The sequence below is a fragment of the Chiloscyllium plagiosum genome, chromosome 4 (genome assembly GCF_004010195.1).
Source record: "Chiloscyllium plagiosum isolate BGI_BamShark_2017 chromosome 4, ASM401019v2, whole genome shotgun sequence".
Lineage (NCBI taxonomy): Eukaryota > Metazoa > Chordata > Chondrichthyes > Orectolobiformes > Hemiscylliidae > Chiloscyllium > Chiloscyllium plagiosum.
This window is the reverse complement of record NC_057713.1, coordinates 17,831,133-17,847,057: the sequence shown is the minus strand read 5'-3', so window position 1 is coordinate 17,847,057 and position 15,925 is coordinate 17,831,133. Positions and strand designations below refer to the sequence as shown.

Sequence of the window (15,925 nt, the reverse complement as noted above, 5' to 3'; positions counted from 1 at the left end):
CCGGGTGCTCCGGTTTCCTCCCACAGTCCAAAGATGTGCAGGTCAGGTGAATTGGCCATGCTAAATTGCCCGTAGTGTTAGGTAAGGGGTAAATGTAGGAGTATGGGTGGGTTGCGCTTCGGCGGGTCGGTGTGGACTTGTTGGGCCGAAGGGCCTGTTTCCACACTGTAATGTAATCTAATCTAAAAAAAAATCCTCAATCACATGCAAGGTACACAGCACAGGGCACTGGCTGAAAGGCAATCTCTTTGAGAAATACTCCCTGTAACCCAATGCCTTGTTATTCAATGCTGCTCAGATGCAGTCAGCATTTACCAACTCCCAAACGTTTATGTGAATGCTTTCCAAGGCGGACTTGGGGATATGCAACAATCCAGAATGGCCGAGCAGAATCTGATAGTCATGAGGATGGCCTCAACAGGAACCTGCATTCATGTCACACTGCAGGTGACCCCACTACACTGTACACACACTCACAAGCACACATACATACACACTCTTACATACTCACATAGACCCCTCTCATACACGCTCTCTTTCAGACATACACATACTCTCCCCACACTCACGCATGCACACACTCTCTCACAGACTTATACTTTGTCAGACACACACACACTCTACCAGGTACACACACACACACAAACACACACTCTCACCCACACACACTCAGACTCTCTGTCTCTCTGTCCCTCCCTCACACACACACACACACACACACACACATATAAGTCTATGGGGTGAATATGTATTTGCAGATACATTCTATCTTTGCTCGAAAAGCACACAACCTATGGGCAGTCAATCCGTGTGACATATTATACATTCCAAGTTTGGAAACAGAACCAGTCTGATTCAAGACTGGGATACAGACAGACTCTAACCTCAGAGGAGAAAGTGAGGTCTGCAGATTCCTGAAGAAGGGCTTATGCCCGAAACGTCGATTCTCCTGTTCCCTGGATGCTGCCTGACCTGCTGCGCTTTTCCAGCAACACATTTTCAGACTCTAACCTCACACCTTTATTGTATTTTCTGAGTTGAGATGTCACCTTTTTTTATAAAATCATGTTATCTCGAGAATGTGACTTAAAAGAAGTTCTGGGATTTACATATTAATGAACCAAAACCTGCAACCTATTCTAAAAGATGAAGGATTTAGCAACAATCCAGTTTTGTTCAAGATAGTGTTTTAATTGCATTACAGTGTGATATTTTGCTATAAATTCTGTGCCTTAAGATCCTGCCCCACTAGTTACCTGATGAAGGAGCAGTGCTCCGAAAGCTAGTGCTTCCAAATAAACCTGTTGTACGATTTTTAACTTATTCCAGAATGACAGTCCTGCTGAAAAGGAAGTAAGCAACCCAATTTAATCAATCCTGATAACTGCCTTTTAATGATCATATCACAATGGGGCCTGCAGGAAGACAGACACAGAGGCACCGAGTGTTTTCAGATGTAAGGCTGGGAACAGACAGACAGAATGTTGGAGAAACTCAGCAGGTCCTGCACTACCTTATGGAGAGAGACACAAGTGTGGACATGTTGAGTCCAATTTGACATCCTTCAGAGAACGGGCCAGGGAATGCTACAGAAACCAGTGAGCAGATGAGGCAATGGAAAGAGTTGAACACAAGGATGAGAATCTTTAAAACGAAGATGGTGCCAGACTGGAAGCAAATGTAGATTAGTCGGGGGTCAAGCAGATTTGGTTCAAGTTCAATTTTAGTCTCAAGTTTCAGCTCATATTCTGAGAGTTTAATAGCAATACTAGCCACAGTGCAGGGGTAACGTTTGGTCTCCTCTCTGACTCCAGCTCCAGGGAGTGGCAGAAGTGAAACGTGCAATGGAAATGGAGCTACTCTCGGTGCAACAGTGAGAAGTACTCCAACAAAATGCCCCAGCCCCTCAAGGGCAATTGGGGATGTACAGCCACAGTCACTGGCCCAGCCAATGATATCCACAGGTCCCGAAAGGAAAAAAGTTTTCCCTTCACTGGAGTGCTCTGGTTCCTCTACAGGTGCAGAGTTACCTCAAACAACTGGGCTAGGACGAGAAAATGAAAAACAGAAGCAGAATGAGGAATGGAAGAAATATAAGGATGAATTTCAGGAAGAGGTATCAGAGCACTGAAGAGTTTATGACGTGAAATTACCACTGGTATTAGCGGACAATTTATTATAAATGTGCTAATGCCCTCATTAAAACAGGAGAATGTAAATTCTTAGATTAGATTAGATTAGATTAGATTAGATTACTTACAGTGTGGAAACAGGCCCTTCGGCCCAACAAGTCCACACCGACCTGCTGAAGCGCAACCCACCCAGACCCATTCCCCTACATTTACCCCGGCACCTAACACTACGGGCAATTTAGCATGGCCAATTCACCTAACCTGCACATTTTTGGACTGTGGGAGGAAACCGGAGCACCCGGAGGAAACCCACACAGACACGGGGAGAATGTGTAAACTCCACACAGTCAGTCGCCTGAGGTGGGAATTGAACCCGGGTCTCTGGCGCTGTGAGGCAACAGTGCTAACCACTGTGCCACCGTGCCACCCACATTCTTGTGACTGAATTAAATATTCCATCAGAATGGGGACTTCTGACAAATAGAACTTGCTACTTCTAACCGCTTTCTCTCTCTGATTGTCAGGTTACACCTCAGCTGTATACCCCAAGACTGAATGTTGTCCACCTATAATATGTAAAAAGCAGCCTTTAATCAGGTAGAACTCTCAATACGGACATACACCAACATTTCAGCATTTTTAATAAAGAGATAATAGTCAAATGGAAGTGCAGAAACCGTGACGCGGTATAGTGGCATATCCTTCAAACCATATCAAACACTTGTCCATCTCAAATATTAAATTTGGCCTATGCAACTTGTGGACAAGGTGCAGTGACACCAATATCTAATTGGATCTTTTGTATAAAGTTGCTGCTGGGGTGATCTACTTTTGATTTCAATAGTTTAAAAGTTGTTTAATTTAGAATTTCAAGCCTTAAAAATAAAGGAAATTGGTTTTCCTTTCTTTACAGATGAGTTAAATGGGAAATAATCATAATTAAATATAGAAGAGAACAGTGCAACATGGTCTGCAGTTCAAAGTAATTGATTGTGAGCCAAGTGCATTCGGATGTTCCTCAGAGATGCGAGAAAGCATTTGATCAGCTTAAGCTGTTGTTTCACATTAAGACCTTTTAGTTTGTGGTAAAGTGATTGAGAATGTGACTTCAGTCTATGCTTGGCCTCTTGTTCCCTATTACCTAATTGACAAGATTCTGGAATGTTCTTATGCTTCATTTGCCTTACTCCATTTGGCCCATCGAACTTGTGATAGCTCTTTGGAAGAGACATCCTATTAATCTCTTTCCCTCTGGATCTGCAGCAAGTTTGAGCATTTATCGAATTCTCTTTTGACAGCTCTGTTTCCACCAGGCAGGGAATTCCAGATCAAAGTAACTCACTTCATTTTGGGAAGAAAAACCCCTTCTTTCCTCTGCATCTTTCTTGCCGAATATTAGACTGGGTCTGTACCCCTTGACTCACCATCTTTGTCTGCCGACGATTGCGGTTCCTCGTTGATTTGCCAAACCCGGCTAAAATGATCCCAGTGTCATTCTGCGTACTAAAGGTTGTCATTAACCTGGCTTCCACTGGAAGGACTTGTGGCTGTAACTGAATGTAGCCATCATTCCAAACTGTCACACTACGGATAGGCTGGTAAAGAAAAGGTAATCAAAAGTTACATACAGCATTTCCATTTAGAACTTACCTCTTGCCAATGCAGAGTCGAGAGTGTGTTGCTGGAAAAGCACAGCAGGTCAGGCAGCATCCGAGAAGCAAGAGAGTCAACGTTTCGGAAACATCGACTCTCCTGCTCCTCGGATGTTGCCTGACCTGCTGTGCTTTTCCAGCACCACACCCTCGACTGCTCTTGTCAATGCAGCAATGGAATCAAACAATCGATTAATAAGACTACAAGATATTGGAGCAGAGATTAGGCCATTCAGCCCACTGAGTCCACCATTCAATCATGACAAGTTTCTCAACCCCATTCTTCCACTTCCTCCCCCATAACCCTTGATACACAAGAACCTCAGGTTGTAAGTTTGCTCGCTGAGCTGGAAGGTTTGTTTCCAGATGTTTCGTCACCAAGCTGGGCAACATCATCAATGAGCCACTGGTGAAGCACTGGTGTTAGTGACCCACTTTCTATCTGTGTATCTTGGCTTGTTAAGGTGGGTGATATCATTTGCGGTTCTTTTTCTCAGACGTTGGTAAATGAGGTCCAAATCAATGTGATTACTGATGGAGTTCCAGTTTGAATGTCCGGTGTGTAGGAATTCCTGTGCATGTCTCTCTCAGCCTTAAATATACTCAATGACCTGGTCTCCACCCTGGAGGGATGTGGTGAAGAAACTGGCTGTCTGCAAGAAAGTAGTGAAGTTGAGGCTAATACCTCAAACTGACTTATTTAATTACAGGGCAAGATTACAGAAGAGAACAGGCACCAACTGGATAGCTCTGAAACAGAACTCGTCCCAGATTGTTCCAAGGAGAGCTGTCTGAATATAAAACAAAAACTAACTATAGCAAGGGAGTTTGGGGCCGGTAGCATCAGATGTCTGCTACACCTTGTTCATAACAAAGGGATGTCCACCAAAAACATCCGACACAAAATGCTACTCCAGCAAAAGGCTCGTTTGAAGGTCATACTGCAAGCTGAGTTTGGTTTGTTTTCTAAAGACTGACGGACAGACTCAAGGCCAGTGTCTCCGAGCAAGCAAGCATCTTGTGACTTTCCATGGGTCTTTGTAACACAGCAGCACAGTTAAAGCATCAAGTAAGACCATAAAATTCGGAGATTGCATTTGTTCAGTCACAGTATACTGACAAGGGAAGCTAGTGAAGACCACGGGCCTACTCCCCAAGGACTCACGTAGCAGTGACTAGAGATTCAACCATCTAGCTGTATTAGCCTCCTCACTGGGTGTGCTGTTCTGTCAGAAGGTTGGGCCAGTTTATCAACTATCATGATGCCTGCTAACAAAAAGAGTCATTGAGCCATCAAGCATGGAAACAAAGCCTTCAGTCCAACTAGCCCACGCCAACCAAGTTTCCAAACTAAACAACCCCACCTACCTGTGTTTGGCCCATATCCCTCCAAACCTTTCCTATTCATGTACTTATGCAAATGTTTTTAAACACTGTAACCATGTATACATTCACCACTTCGACTGGCAGTTCATTCCACACACTCACCATCTGTGGAAAAGAAGTCGCCCCTCATGTCCTTTTAACACCCTCGCCTCTCACCTTAAACATATGCTCCTTAGCTTTGAACTCCCCCACCTTAGGGAACAGACCTTGGCTATTCACCTTATCTATGCCCCTCATGATTTTATAAACCTTTGTAAGGCCACCCCTCAACCTCCAATGTTCTAGTGAAGAAAGTCCCATCCTATCATTATAACTTAAGTCCTCCATTCCTGATAACATCCTGTAAGCATAATCTCTATTACAGCATCAGTCCCTTTCCACAGACTAACAGGCTAGTCCACAGACTTCCTGCTGTAACCCAATCCCTCAGGAGAGAGAGAGGAGCAATCAAATTATTTCTTCAGGAGAAGTCTTCTTGTTCCAAAAAACTCCAATAATGCAAAGAGCTACATAAATTCCTCAACATTCCTCGGGTGGTCTTATTCTACTTCTCAGTATTTTCCAGGCCACCAAGTGTTCTCAGTGCCTTCAACATCCAGGCATGCCTTCCTCAGATACAACCAACTGCCAGTTACAAATCATAGCTAATGCTCCTGAACAGACGTTCCTCAACGCCTCGAGGGGAGGCAATTTATCCCTAGAATTCCTACAGTGTGGAAACAGGCCAGTTGGCCCAATGAGTCCACATCAACCCTCTGAATAGTATCCCACCCACACCCATTCTCCCCTACCCTACAAACCTGCATTTTCCATGGCTAATGCACCTAACCCACACCTCCCTGAACACTATGGGTAATTTAGCATGGCCAATGTACCTAACCTGTACATATTTGGACTGTGGGAGGAAACTGGAGCACCTAGCAGAAGCCCACGCAGACACGTGGAAAATGTGTAAAGTCCGCACAGATAGCTGCCTAAGGGAAGAATCGAACCACTTAGCCACTGCGCAGTCAATTTGAACATTAGGATTTAAGACAAATGTTAACACAATTGCGATTTGACAGTCAATTTCATAAGTGCAAATGCATTTAATAAAGCTGTCTGAATCCCACTACGTTTAACAGAGCCTTTCTGCTAAGAGGAGGAAAATCTGACCGCCTTGCTGGTAATGAAATGGTCAACATCAGTATATGTCAAACAAACTTGTAACTATCTTTGTATCCTCTGTGGGATGTGGGTGTCTCTGAGTGGCCAGCGTTTGTTACCTGTCCCTAGCTGCCCTTGGCAGTGAGCTGCCTTCTTGACCCACTGCAGTCCATGTGCTATAGGTAGACCCACAATGCCCTGAGGGAGGGAATTCCAAGATTGTTGAGCCAGCGACCCTGAAGGAACAGTGATTTATTTCCAAGTCAGGATGGTGAGTGGCTTGGAGGGGAACTTGCCGGTGGTGGCTTTTAACATTAAGCTTTTCTCTCCTGGTAAGAGAGAAGAAAAAAGTCCTCACTCTTGCTTAATTTACATCGCTGTTCCTCTTTACCTCAAGCAAACAACCTTTCCTCACACCCAAGGAATTCCTCAGCAGGTCGAAAGTTGAACGGTAAATCTCCAATTTCTTCAAGCAACCCACAAACGATTTGCTGAGAACTTCTTTCCTGCAAAAAGACGAGATCGTTTTGAGGATCAAACCCTGGCCTTTGAAACCTCACGAGCAGGGAAATAGGTGCAACAGAAAGTTTAACTTTGCGGAAACAGGAAGAGACGGTGGTGCACTGGGAATGGATTAAACTAGACTAGATGCCAGTGTGGACTGGGTTGGAAGGACACTTAGTCTGAACTTTTTATTTCATTATTTCTCTAATGATTGGATTCCCTACAGTGTGGAAACAGGCCCTTCGGCCCAACAATCCACACCGACCCTCTGAAGAGCAACCCACCCAGACCCATTCCCCTACATTCACCCCTGACTAATGCACCTAACACTACAGGCAATTTCGCATGACCAATCAACCTGACCTGCACATCTTTGGACTGTGGGAGGAAACTGGAGCACCCGGAGGAAACCCACGCAGACATGGGGAGAATGTGCAAACTCCACACAGACAGTTGCCCAAGGCAGGAACTGAACCCGGGTGCCTGGCGCTGTGAGGCAGCAGTACTAACCACTGAGCTACTGTGCCATGTATTCCTATAATCGGTATAGCTTGACCTTTTATTTATTTATTTTTCTAATTATTTTACCCCTAAGCCTTTGTACGTAAGAATCTGTACCAGGATACCTTTGTGGTGCTGTGAGTCTAAATTTTTCAGTGCATTCATTTGAGTATGTGACGGAAAAAGCTAATGCTAATTCTAAATGGCACAGGCCTCATAAGCCGTTGAGCTGAAAACGTGTTGCTGGAAAAGCGCAGCAGGTCAGGCAGCATCCAAGAATCGGGAGAATCGACATTTCGGGCATAAGCTCTTCTGGAGTCCTCACTTCCCCATGAGCCATTGATCCAGGTTAAGATTCTTGGTTGGGGGGGGGGGGGGGGGGGGGGAGGGGGGGAGAGGTCATGTGTTCAAATCTCACTGTAACTGGTGGAAATTAATTTCAATGAACAAAATAAATCTAACCTGAAAGCTCATTTTAATGATTATTAATAATGAAGCTGTGATCAAAAATCCATCTGGTTCATTAATATCTTTTAGTGAAGGAAATCTGGCCTCTAGGGGACTCCAGACCGATAGCAATGAGGGTGATTCTGAAATGGGCCACTCAGTCAAATACCACAAATACTCGTGAAAGGAAACAGTGAACCAGCTTTCAGTGAAAAGAATACTTTTCAGTCAAAACTGATTTAGTGATGTGCATTAGGTTTTCTGAAGGGTCGGCTTGGGATGGACATTTGGATCAATCGCTGCCAATTAAAATAAAATTCCGATGAAACACAATCTACACCATGTGGCTTCTGCTTATTTTAATCCCTGAGTTACAAACATCAAGAAGATTCAGAATCATTTTAGTGCTGCGTGTGACAAAAATAACAATTTGAACAAACTCCGCCAGGTGGAATGAGTGCATGACAGCCGAACCTTTCAAGGCCAAAAACGTGAGGCTTTAACTCTGGGAACTTTTATTCCTACCGTTGGTTGGAACCAGTGAGACTACAGCAGCACTGTACTCTTGACCACGGGAACACATTAAACTACCTGTAGCTTCTGGAGCGCGGCAATCCTCCGACATAGATTGGATCTTTGTTCCCACGATTGAGATCTGAAGCAGTTCCTGGTGATTCTCCTTGCTTGGTTTCTCGATCCGTTGAATTAAATGGGTCCATGACAGCCAAAATACCTGTGAATGTTCAGTGTAATCTGTTAGTAAAAACAATCCTGGAGATGTGTCACTTGAGATCTCTAGGTTTATGTCTCTAACGTTAGTGGTCAGGGTGCTATCCTTCGTTCCTCGGGCATACAAGGATAAACATATCCTGTACTGACCGGACAGTGAATGATATCAGGAAATGTGACTATTAAGTTCTAATGGTCAGGTGATAGCCTAATGGTATTACCACTAGACTATTAATCCAGTGGCCCAGGTAATGTCCCAGGTAATCAGGTTCAAATCCCACCATCATAAACAGAAAAACAGAAGTTTCTGGAATAGCCCAGTATGTCTGGCAGCACCTGTGAAGAGAAATCAGAGTTAACGTTTCGGGTCCTGCGACCCTTCCTCAAATCCCGCCATATTGGAATTCAATTAAAAAAATCTGGAACTCAGAGGCTAATGATGATCAGAAGACCACTGCTAATTGCTAGGGGAAACTCAGTCTAGTTCACTAATACCCTTTAGGGAAGGAAATCTGCCACCCTTCTCTGGTCTGGCCGCCTAGCCATGTGGTTAACTGTCCTCTGAGGAAATGCCCACATTCTGTGAATGAATTTTTTTTTAAAATGGTATTGTAACCAGCAGTTATGGTCCTTATAGTTACTGATAATTAGTGTCTGGACTCATACACACCGACTAAAAACATCTTTGATGCTGGAGTATGACCGTGGGTTTATTTACTCGGTAAATAACTTGTGGGAAATTTGAAACAAACAGAATATACCACTGGTTGTTTGGTAGCACAGAACTTGAGTACTGGGCTCATCAGGACAATTTGCAAGAATACCAACTGAAGGAGGTAGATTAGATTAGATTCAATTCCCTGCAGTGTGGCCCAACAAGTTCACACCGACCCTCAGAAGAGTAACCCAACCAGACCCATTTCCCTTTGACTAACGCACCTAACACTATGGGCAATTTAGCATGGCCAATTCAACTGGCCTGCACATCTTTGCATTGTGGGAGGAAACCCACGCAGACAAGGGGAGAATGTGCAAACTCCACACAGTTGCCTGAGGCTAGAATCAAACCTGGGTCCCTGGCTTATGAGGCAGCAGTACTAACCACTGTGCTGCCCCATTAATAAACTATTGATTGGTTAACCATTGATACTGAATGAGAGGGAAGTGCTGATTGTTAGAAGCATCATCATATCTCACTGTCACTACAAGATTGGGCTCTATGATTCATGAAGAAAGGCCTGATCCTGTCCTGTACTGGTCTCTGTTCTTTGAGTAGCGTGCTAGGACCATTTCAAAGAGCAGTTAAGAATCAACCACAGTGCTGTAGGTCGGGAGTCATATGTAGGCCAGACCAAATAAGGATGGCAGATTTTCTTCTTCAAAGCAATTGATAATGGTCACCATTTGGCTATTTTATTTCTATTTATTGAAAGCAAATTTCACCATCTGCTATGGTGTGACTCGAACCCATGTTGTGAGTGCATTAGCCCTGGATGACTAGGTGAGTGAGATTGCAACATGTCACTGCCTGTCCTTACATAGAACATAGAACATAGAAGAATACAGCGCAGTACAGGCCCTTTGGCCCTCGATGTTGCACCGATCCAAGCCCACCTAACCTATACTAACCCACTATCCTCCATATGCCTATCCAATGCACGTTTAAATGCCCATAATGAAGGAGAGTCCACCACTGCTACTGGCAGGGCATTCCATGAACTCACGACTCGCTGAATCCAGCTGAAACAACAGAATGGACTAGGTTAGCTACTCATTTGAAGTCCCATTACTAAGCATTCTCCAGAAAGGGGAATTTATAAAACTTTATGAAACCTAATGAGAAACACAAGCTCATTGGCTGATTAAGAAATCTCTTTTCTTACCTAGCTTCCGGTTGCGCTGAAATGCAATTTTAAACCATGTTCCATTGTTGTATCTTTTCTCTGACATAAGGGTTAGAACTCCAGACCCTAGGTCAAAGGTCACTCGCACTTTCCCGTCTGCCAGCTCTACTGCTAAGAAATCTCTCTGGTGAAGGGTAAAAAGGAAGAAGGTTACTGTGATGGTACTATGGCTTTAAGAGATGTATTACATCCTGGCATTTTTTATGAAGAAAGCTTGAGATACAGGAGATGAGCAGTTTGTTCAAACTAACAAAGTAAACATCTTGTGAGCCTTTTTTTAAGTTGGAACAATAGAAGCAGCCTGAATGGGTGGGGCCAAGCTCCCTTAGAACCAGAATGTTTGGTTTTAGTTTTTCAGTAGCAGTTGCTGCTGGGATCTTGAAGCTGGATGTGGAAGCTCTTATTCCTCTCTCTGTTAAAGCTAAAAGCTTGGATTCTCTTCCCACTGCTGGAATTGCATGTGAGACAATCTACTTTGCTGAACTTGCCCTTGCCAAGGATGTGTTTATGGGATGTTACTACATTGGACCAGTTGCTGTTTAGCAATTAAATAATCTATTGTTCTGTTACATTTTCCAATAAAGTTGTTGTTCCAATTTTATGTTTCTCTTGTTTGTATTTTAACTATAGTACATGAATAAAGGGTGTTTTGCTTCAAGACTGACCAATGGGATTGCACCTGTAATGCAACACTTGTAACTTGCCTTTAAAAGTAGGGTAAGTTTGGGTCTAGATTATTTTCTTTATACATTTTGAGGAGGTTTGGCCTTGCCCCTAACAGTAAAGGACTCTGACCTTTCTGCATGACAGCAATAAAATGAACATTCTGGAACCCCACTTCCACAATTCTCCCTCATGATTTGGACATTCTGCGGCTGTCTCATTTTTTGTTTTGTTTTATGGAGGAAACATGGCAGGAAGCAGATAAATCTACAGAACAATTTCTCATAAGCACGACCCAGTTCACCCTCTCCACTCCTCGAGAAACAAACTCCGCCTGCTACTCAGAAACTAACTTCCCCGTCAAGGGTGGATACAGGAGTGCAGTCCTTTTCAATGTTTCACAGCCAGACACAGGTTTCGGTGTGTGGAGGGGCCGGTTATAGAGAATCTGAGCAGAACTGATCTGCCTCAGATAGTGTTACAATGCTCATGATTAAAGGAGCACTCCACACTTACGGTGTGTTCACCAGGCTGCCTGCGAACACACTAGTACGCATCATTGTTCAGATTACACAAAGATAAAGTCACCTTAATCTTTGCTCTTTTTTCAGAGTGTGACTGGTGGTGGTTTAGCCTGAGAGTCTCCACACTTCAGGTAAGGGGAGAGGCTAAGAAGGGCAGTCCGACATGGTAACCTCAGCCGGTTGGTGAATACACACTGGTGGTGGCACTCTTCATCACCAACTGGCTACCCAGCCAACTGACACCTTACATAATCCATACCCACCCACCAAACTGTCAAATTGCTTCGGAAATTCACATAAGAGGTGACCAACCAGAGAAAAGTCATCTTCTTGAGTTGAAAGGAAGGAGCTGCTCCTCCAATCAGAGTCTGCTTCTCTCCTGTCATGTGACAGGCCAAGAAACAAGCTTTAACTGTAGAGGACAATGCAAGGGGGAAGGAAGTGTCAGCTGGTGGGTGCTGGGAGAGACCAGGGCCAGTTGGGGAGCTTTAGACTCAGGGTCCCAGGGCTGGGAGAGGGGGCTCCACAGCAGGGTGTCCAGGGACGTGCAGGCTTGGTGGATGAGCCATGGGAAATGCAAGGTCACAGGGATAGGGTGTGGAGGTGGGTCTGGGTGTGATGCTCTTCGGACGGTTGGTCGGGATTCAATGGGCCAAATGGCCTGCTTCCCCATTGTAGAGATTCTATTAAAGAAAACTGATGGATGCTTACGGTGCCATTTGAAGCGAGGTAGAGGAGCAAGCCATTTGGTGAGAATGTGCTGAACTGCATCACCAGCTGGGTTGTTGTGGAACGTAACACTTTCTCGACAGCTGAATAGCCACTACCATCAAAGTGGAAAGCAATGTCTTCGTTCTGTGACCTGCAGAGTACGTACAATGTAATTCCACAATAAATCCTTTCCACCTGATGTACATCACAGATTGACATCGTCACACAGAAACGGCAAGGTAGGCCTGCGGTAAAATGTGTGCTTATACTTTTTGACAAGAGGAATAAAGGAGCTGAATATTATTTAAACAGAGAAAGACTGCAGAAAGCTGGATGTGGAGGTCCTCCTGCATTAATCATAAAATACTAGCATCAGACATTAGGGATTGGCATGTTAAATAGAATGTTAGCCTTTATTTGAAAGGAAATGGAATATAAAAATAGTGAAGACGTGCTAAAGCTACACAAGGTCATAAGGCCATAAGGTCATAAGGTCATAAGAAATAGGAACACGAGGAGGCCATTCAGCCTCTCATGCATGCTCCATCATTCAATAGGAACGTGGCTGATCCAACATTCCTCCTTTTCTGACACTTTCCTGTCTTTTTCCTGTAACCCTGATTCTCCTACTAATCAAGCATTGATTTATCTCCGCCTTAAACATACACAAGCTGTCCATAGCAAGGAGGTCCAAACACTCTCAACCCTCCAAGAATAAATCCCTCCTATCTCAGTCTTAAATTTGTACCTGTTCATTCTGAGATGATGCCTCTGCTCCTATACTCTCCCATAAAGAGAAACATCCTCTCAGCATTTACTCTGTCAAGTCCCTTAAGAATTCGACATGTTTCAATGAGATCACCTCTCATTTTTCCAAACTCAATTAAGCAGAGACCCAACGTATTTAACCTTTGCTGTTCAGTCAATCTGGAGATCTTCCTATTAAGTAATACCTATCCTTAAATATAGGGACCAAACACTTCGCAGGCCTCAAGATGTGGTCTTACCAGCATCTTCTTGGCTGGTGCAGCAGCAAGGTCGAGGACATGGCTGAATAGTTGCAGTTGTCAGTGACTATGTGGGTTTTGTGAATCCAAACAAAGCAATTATATAGAGGTAGTGAGGTATTTTTGTTGGAGGACAAGTCTGAATATGGTCAGGGTCCACAGCCTTTGCAGTATCTCATGCCTGCATATGTTTCTGGACTGCACATTGAATGAATCAAACTGGACGCAGCCTGACATTTGAGATGCTGGGGGACTCTGGAGGACGCCACAATTCACAAGATTCTTTTCATGTAGAAAGAAACATTCAAATGTGGTTTGGCAGGTAGAGAAAAAAATAAATTCCAGAAATCTGAGATCGAAATAAAAACTGGCTGAAGTTTACAGCAGTTCAAGGAGCAGGTGGAGGTGAAAGTCAGATGAATGTTTGAAGCATGATCCATTTCGACATCCTGATCTTTAAAGAATTGTTAAAATGATTGTGTAAACTAATAGTAATGTCACTGGTTTAAACAACACCTTTTTATCACGGTGTGCAGCCTTTTATGAACAGACATAAAATATATGAAATTCAACAAAAGGAGAACAGATAATGAGATTGCATATCCACATACTAATGGACTGAGCATTCACAGCATGTCGTGATTCTAAAAGCTATGAACAATTATCTTGAGTCCCATTTGCTTGAAATGAAGTTGACTGTGTTAGCTCCTACTGTAATTTTTGAGGGTGGGCAATAGACTTTAAGTAGAATGGACCATACACATTAATAACATGGTGTGGTGGTTCACCACTGCTTCCTGATCGATGATAGACCAGGAAACTCCTTTGCTCTTATCATCTACTATCAGATGTATTGAGAAGATTTACAGTCTCAACAGTCAACTATTTGCCCAGGACCAATGGGTCCTGGCATGGAACTTAAACCAGGAACTTCTGCCTGGGGCGGGGGGGGACGGGGGTAGAGATGCTGCCCACTGTGCTACAAGAGCCTGTCTAAATAACAATTAGAAAGGTGATACTTAACTGCAATAATTTGTACTGACAATCGCAACGAATTCCATCTCCCAGATGATGTACAAAAGCCTCTTAATAATGTCAACTTCTCTCAGAAAGTGGTAAAGTAAGGTTTCGGCTTGGAATGTTTGGTGTCACCACCAATCAATCACAAATTCAAAAATGAGTTCTGAAGGAAGGTTACTGAACCCCAAGCGTTAACTCTCTTTCTCTCTCCACAGATGCTGCCAGACCTGCTGAGTTTCTCCAGCAATTGCTGTTTTTGTTATGGATAGTTGTATGAATAATAAAAGGAGAACATAAACCATGTGACCTAATATTTACTGGCATAATTGGAAACATCGCTGGTTTAAACAAGACATTTTTCCAATGGTACAGCCTTTCACGAACAGCTACAGAGGAAAGAACTAGAAATAAAAAGAGAAAAGGCTGGAGAAACTCAACACATCTGGCAGCAGTTCTGGTTTCAAAATATTCTCTGCTTCTCTCTCCACAGGCGCTGCCAGAGCTGCTGAGTTCCTCCACCACTTTTGGTTTTTATTTCAGATTTCCAGCAGCTTACTCCTCTTTTTTTAAATTAAAATGGGAAAGGACAAGCTGAGGTTGTTGTTGCAGTGGGCCAGCATGGATACAACAGAGCGAATGGCCACCTGTGCTGTATCGATTCTGTAATACTATGAACCTTTGAAGGTGGAAATGCTCACCAAAGTGATTTTAAACAGCAAGAGTGATAGGGCCTGTTTTACCTCGCAAAGCAGCCACTACAACTCCCTTCTCTTCCTCGGAAGTTCCACAAGCCGATGGATTTCCCATCCAGGAAGGCTTCACCCAAGCAACCTTTGAAGTGGGTAATCCTCACAGCCGCTACTTTCTGTTGCAAAGGCAAATGATGTTATTTCAAAAAGACAATAAAAGCGCAGGCGTTAGACAAGAGGAGGCCAGCTGTAAGCAGTACAAATCAGAGAAGATGCACTGACCTTCATTTGTTTCGAGAGACCCCCAACAAACACGAGTGTGGTATTGTCCACATCCAATACAGTGGAGGTTCCAGGAGATGAGGCTGTCTTTACCACTGGCTTGTCTAAACTGGACGCACCAACTTCTTGAACAGATAAGGTACCCATACGGCCAAACCTACCAAACACATTTTGTTCAGCCAAACAAATAAAGGATTTTAAAACTCAACATAATTAGTGTTAAATGTTTATTTTCCAGCTAGGAAAAGGCAATTTCCATTTACATTGCAATTACACATACCTCACAATTACCTTGTAAAATCTAATTCCAGTTTAGTCTCAGCCACAGAATTGAAACTCTTGCAGCAATATGCTCAGTTGCAGTGTACCGTGTTTCAGTTAGTTAACATGTAAGCAGTTAGTAGCATCTCAGTTCCTGATTTTAAATTAGAACATAAGGCACAGCAGAATATGTGTGAAAGATCAGGGGCTGAATCACCCTCCAGGGAAATAGGTTAACTCAGGACTCCTGACCCCTGCCCTGTCACCGCCCGTCCACTGCCCTGACCTCTGCCCTCTGCCCTGACCTCCACCCTGCCCCCGCCCTCTACCCTGACTCCCCCCCCCCTCTGCCCTGACCCCTGTCTAC

The 15,925-nt window shown here is 43.8% G+C and overlaps 1 protein-coding gene across 1 annotated transcript in view; it reads right to left on the bottom strand.

Annotated features, from left to right (window-relative positions):
* Positions 1-15,925, bottom strand: part of lama1 (laminin, alpha 1) — a 290,652-nt gene that overhangs the window by 33,168 nt on the left and 241,559 nt on the right. Inside the window, exons 46-52 of the mRNA XM_043687534.1 lie at positions 15,298-15,454; positions 15,067-15,191; positions 12,300-12,450; positions 10,381-10,525; positions 8,360-8,501; positions 6,708-6,822; positions 3,557-3,727 (exon numbers count right to left, since the gene is read on the bottom strand). Of these exons, the coding sequence (XP_043543469.1) occupies positions 3,557-3,727; positions 6,708-6,822; positions 8,360-8,501; positions 10,381-10,525; positions 12,300-12,450; positions 15,067-15,191; positions 15,298-15,454 (1,006 nt within the window). The remainder of the gene's footprint in view (positions 1-3,556; positions 3,728-6,707; positions 6,823-8,359; positions 8,502-10,380; positions 10,526-12,299; positions 12,451-15,066; positions 15,192-15,297; positions 15,455-15,925) is intronic.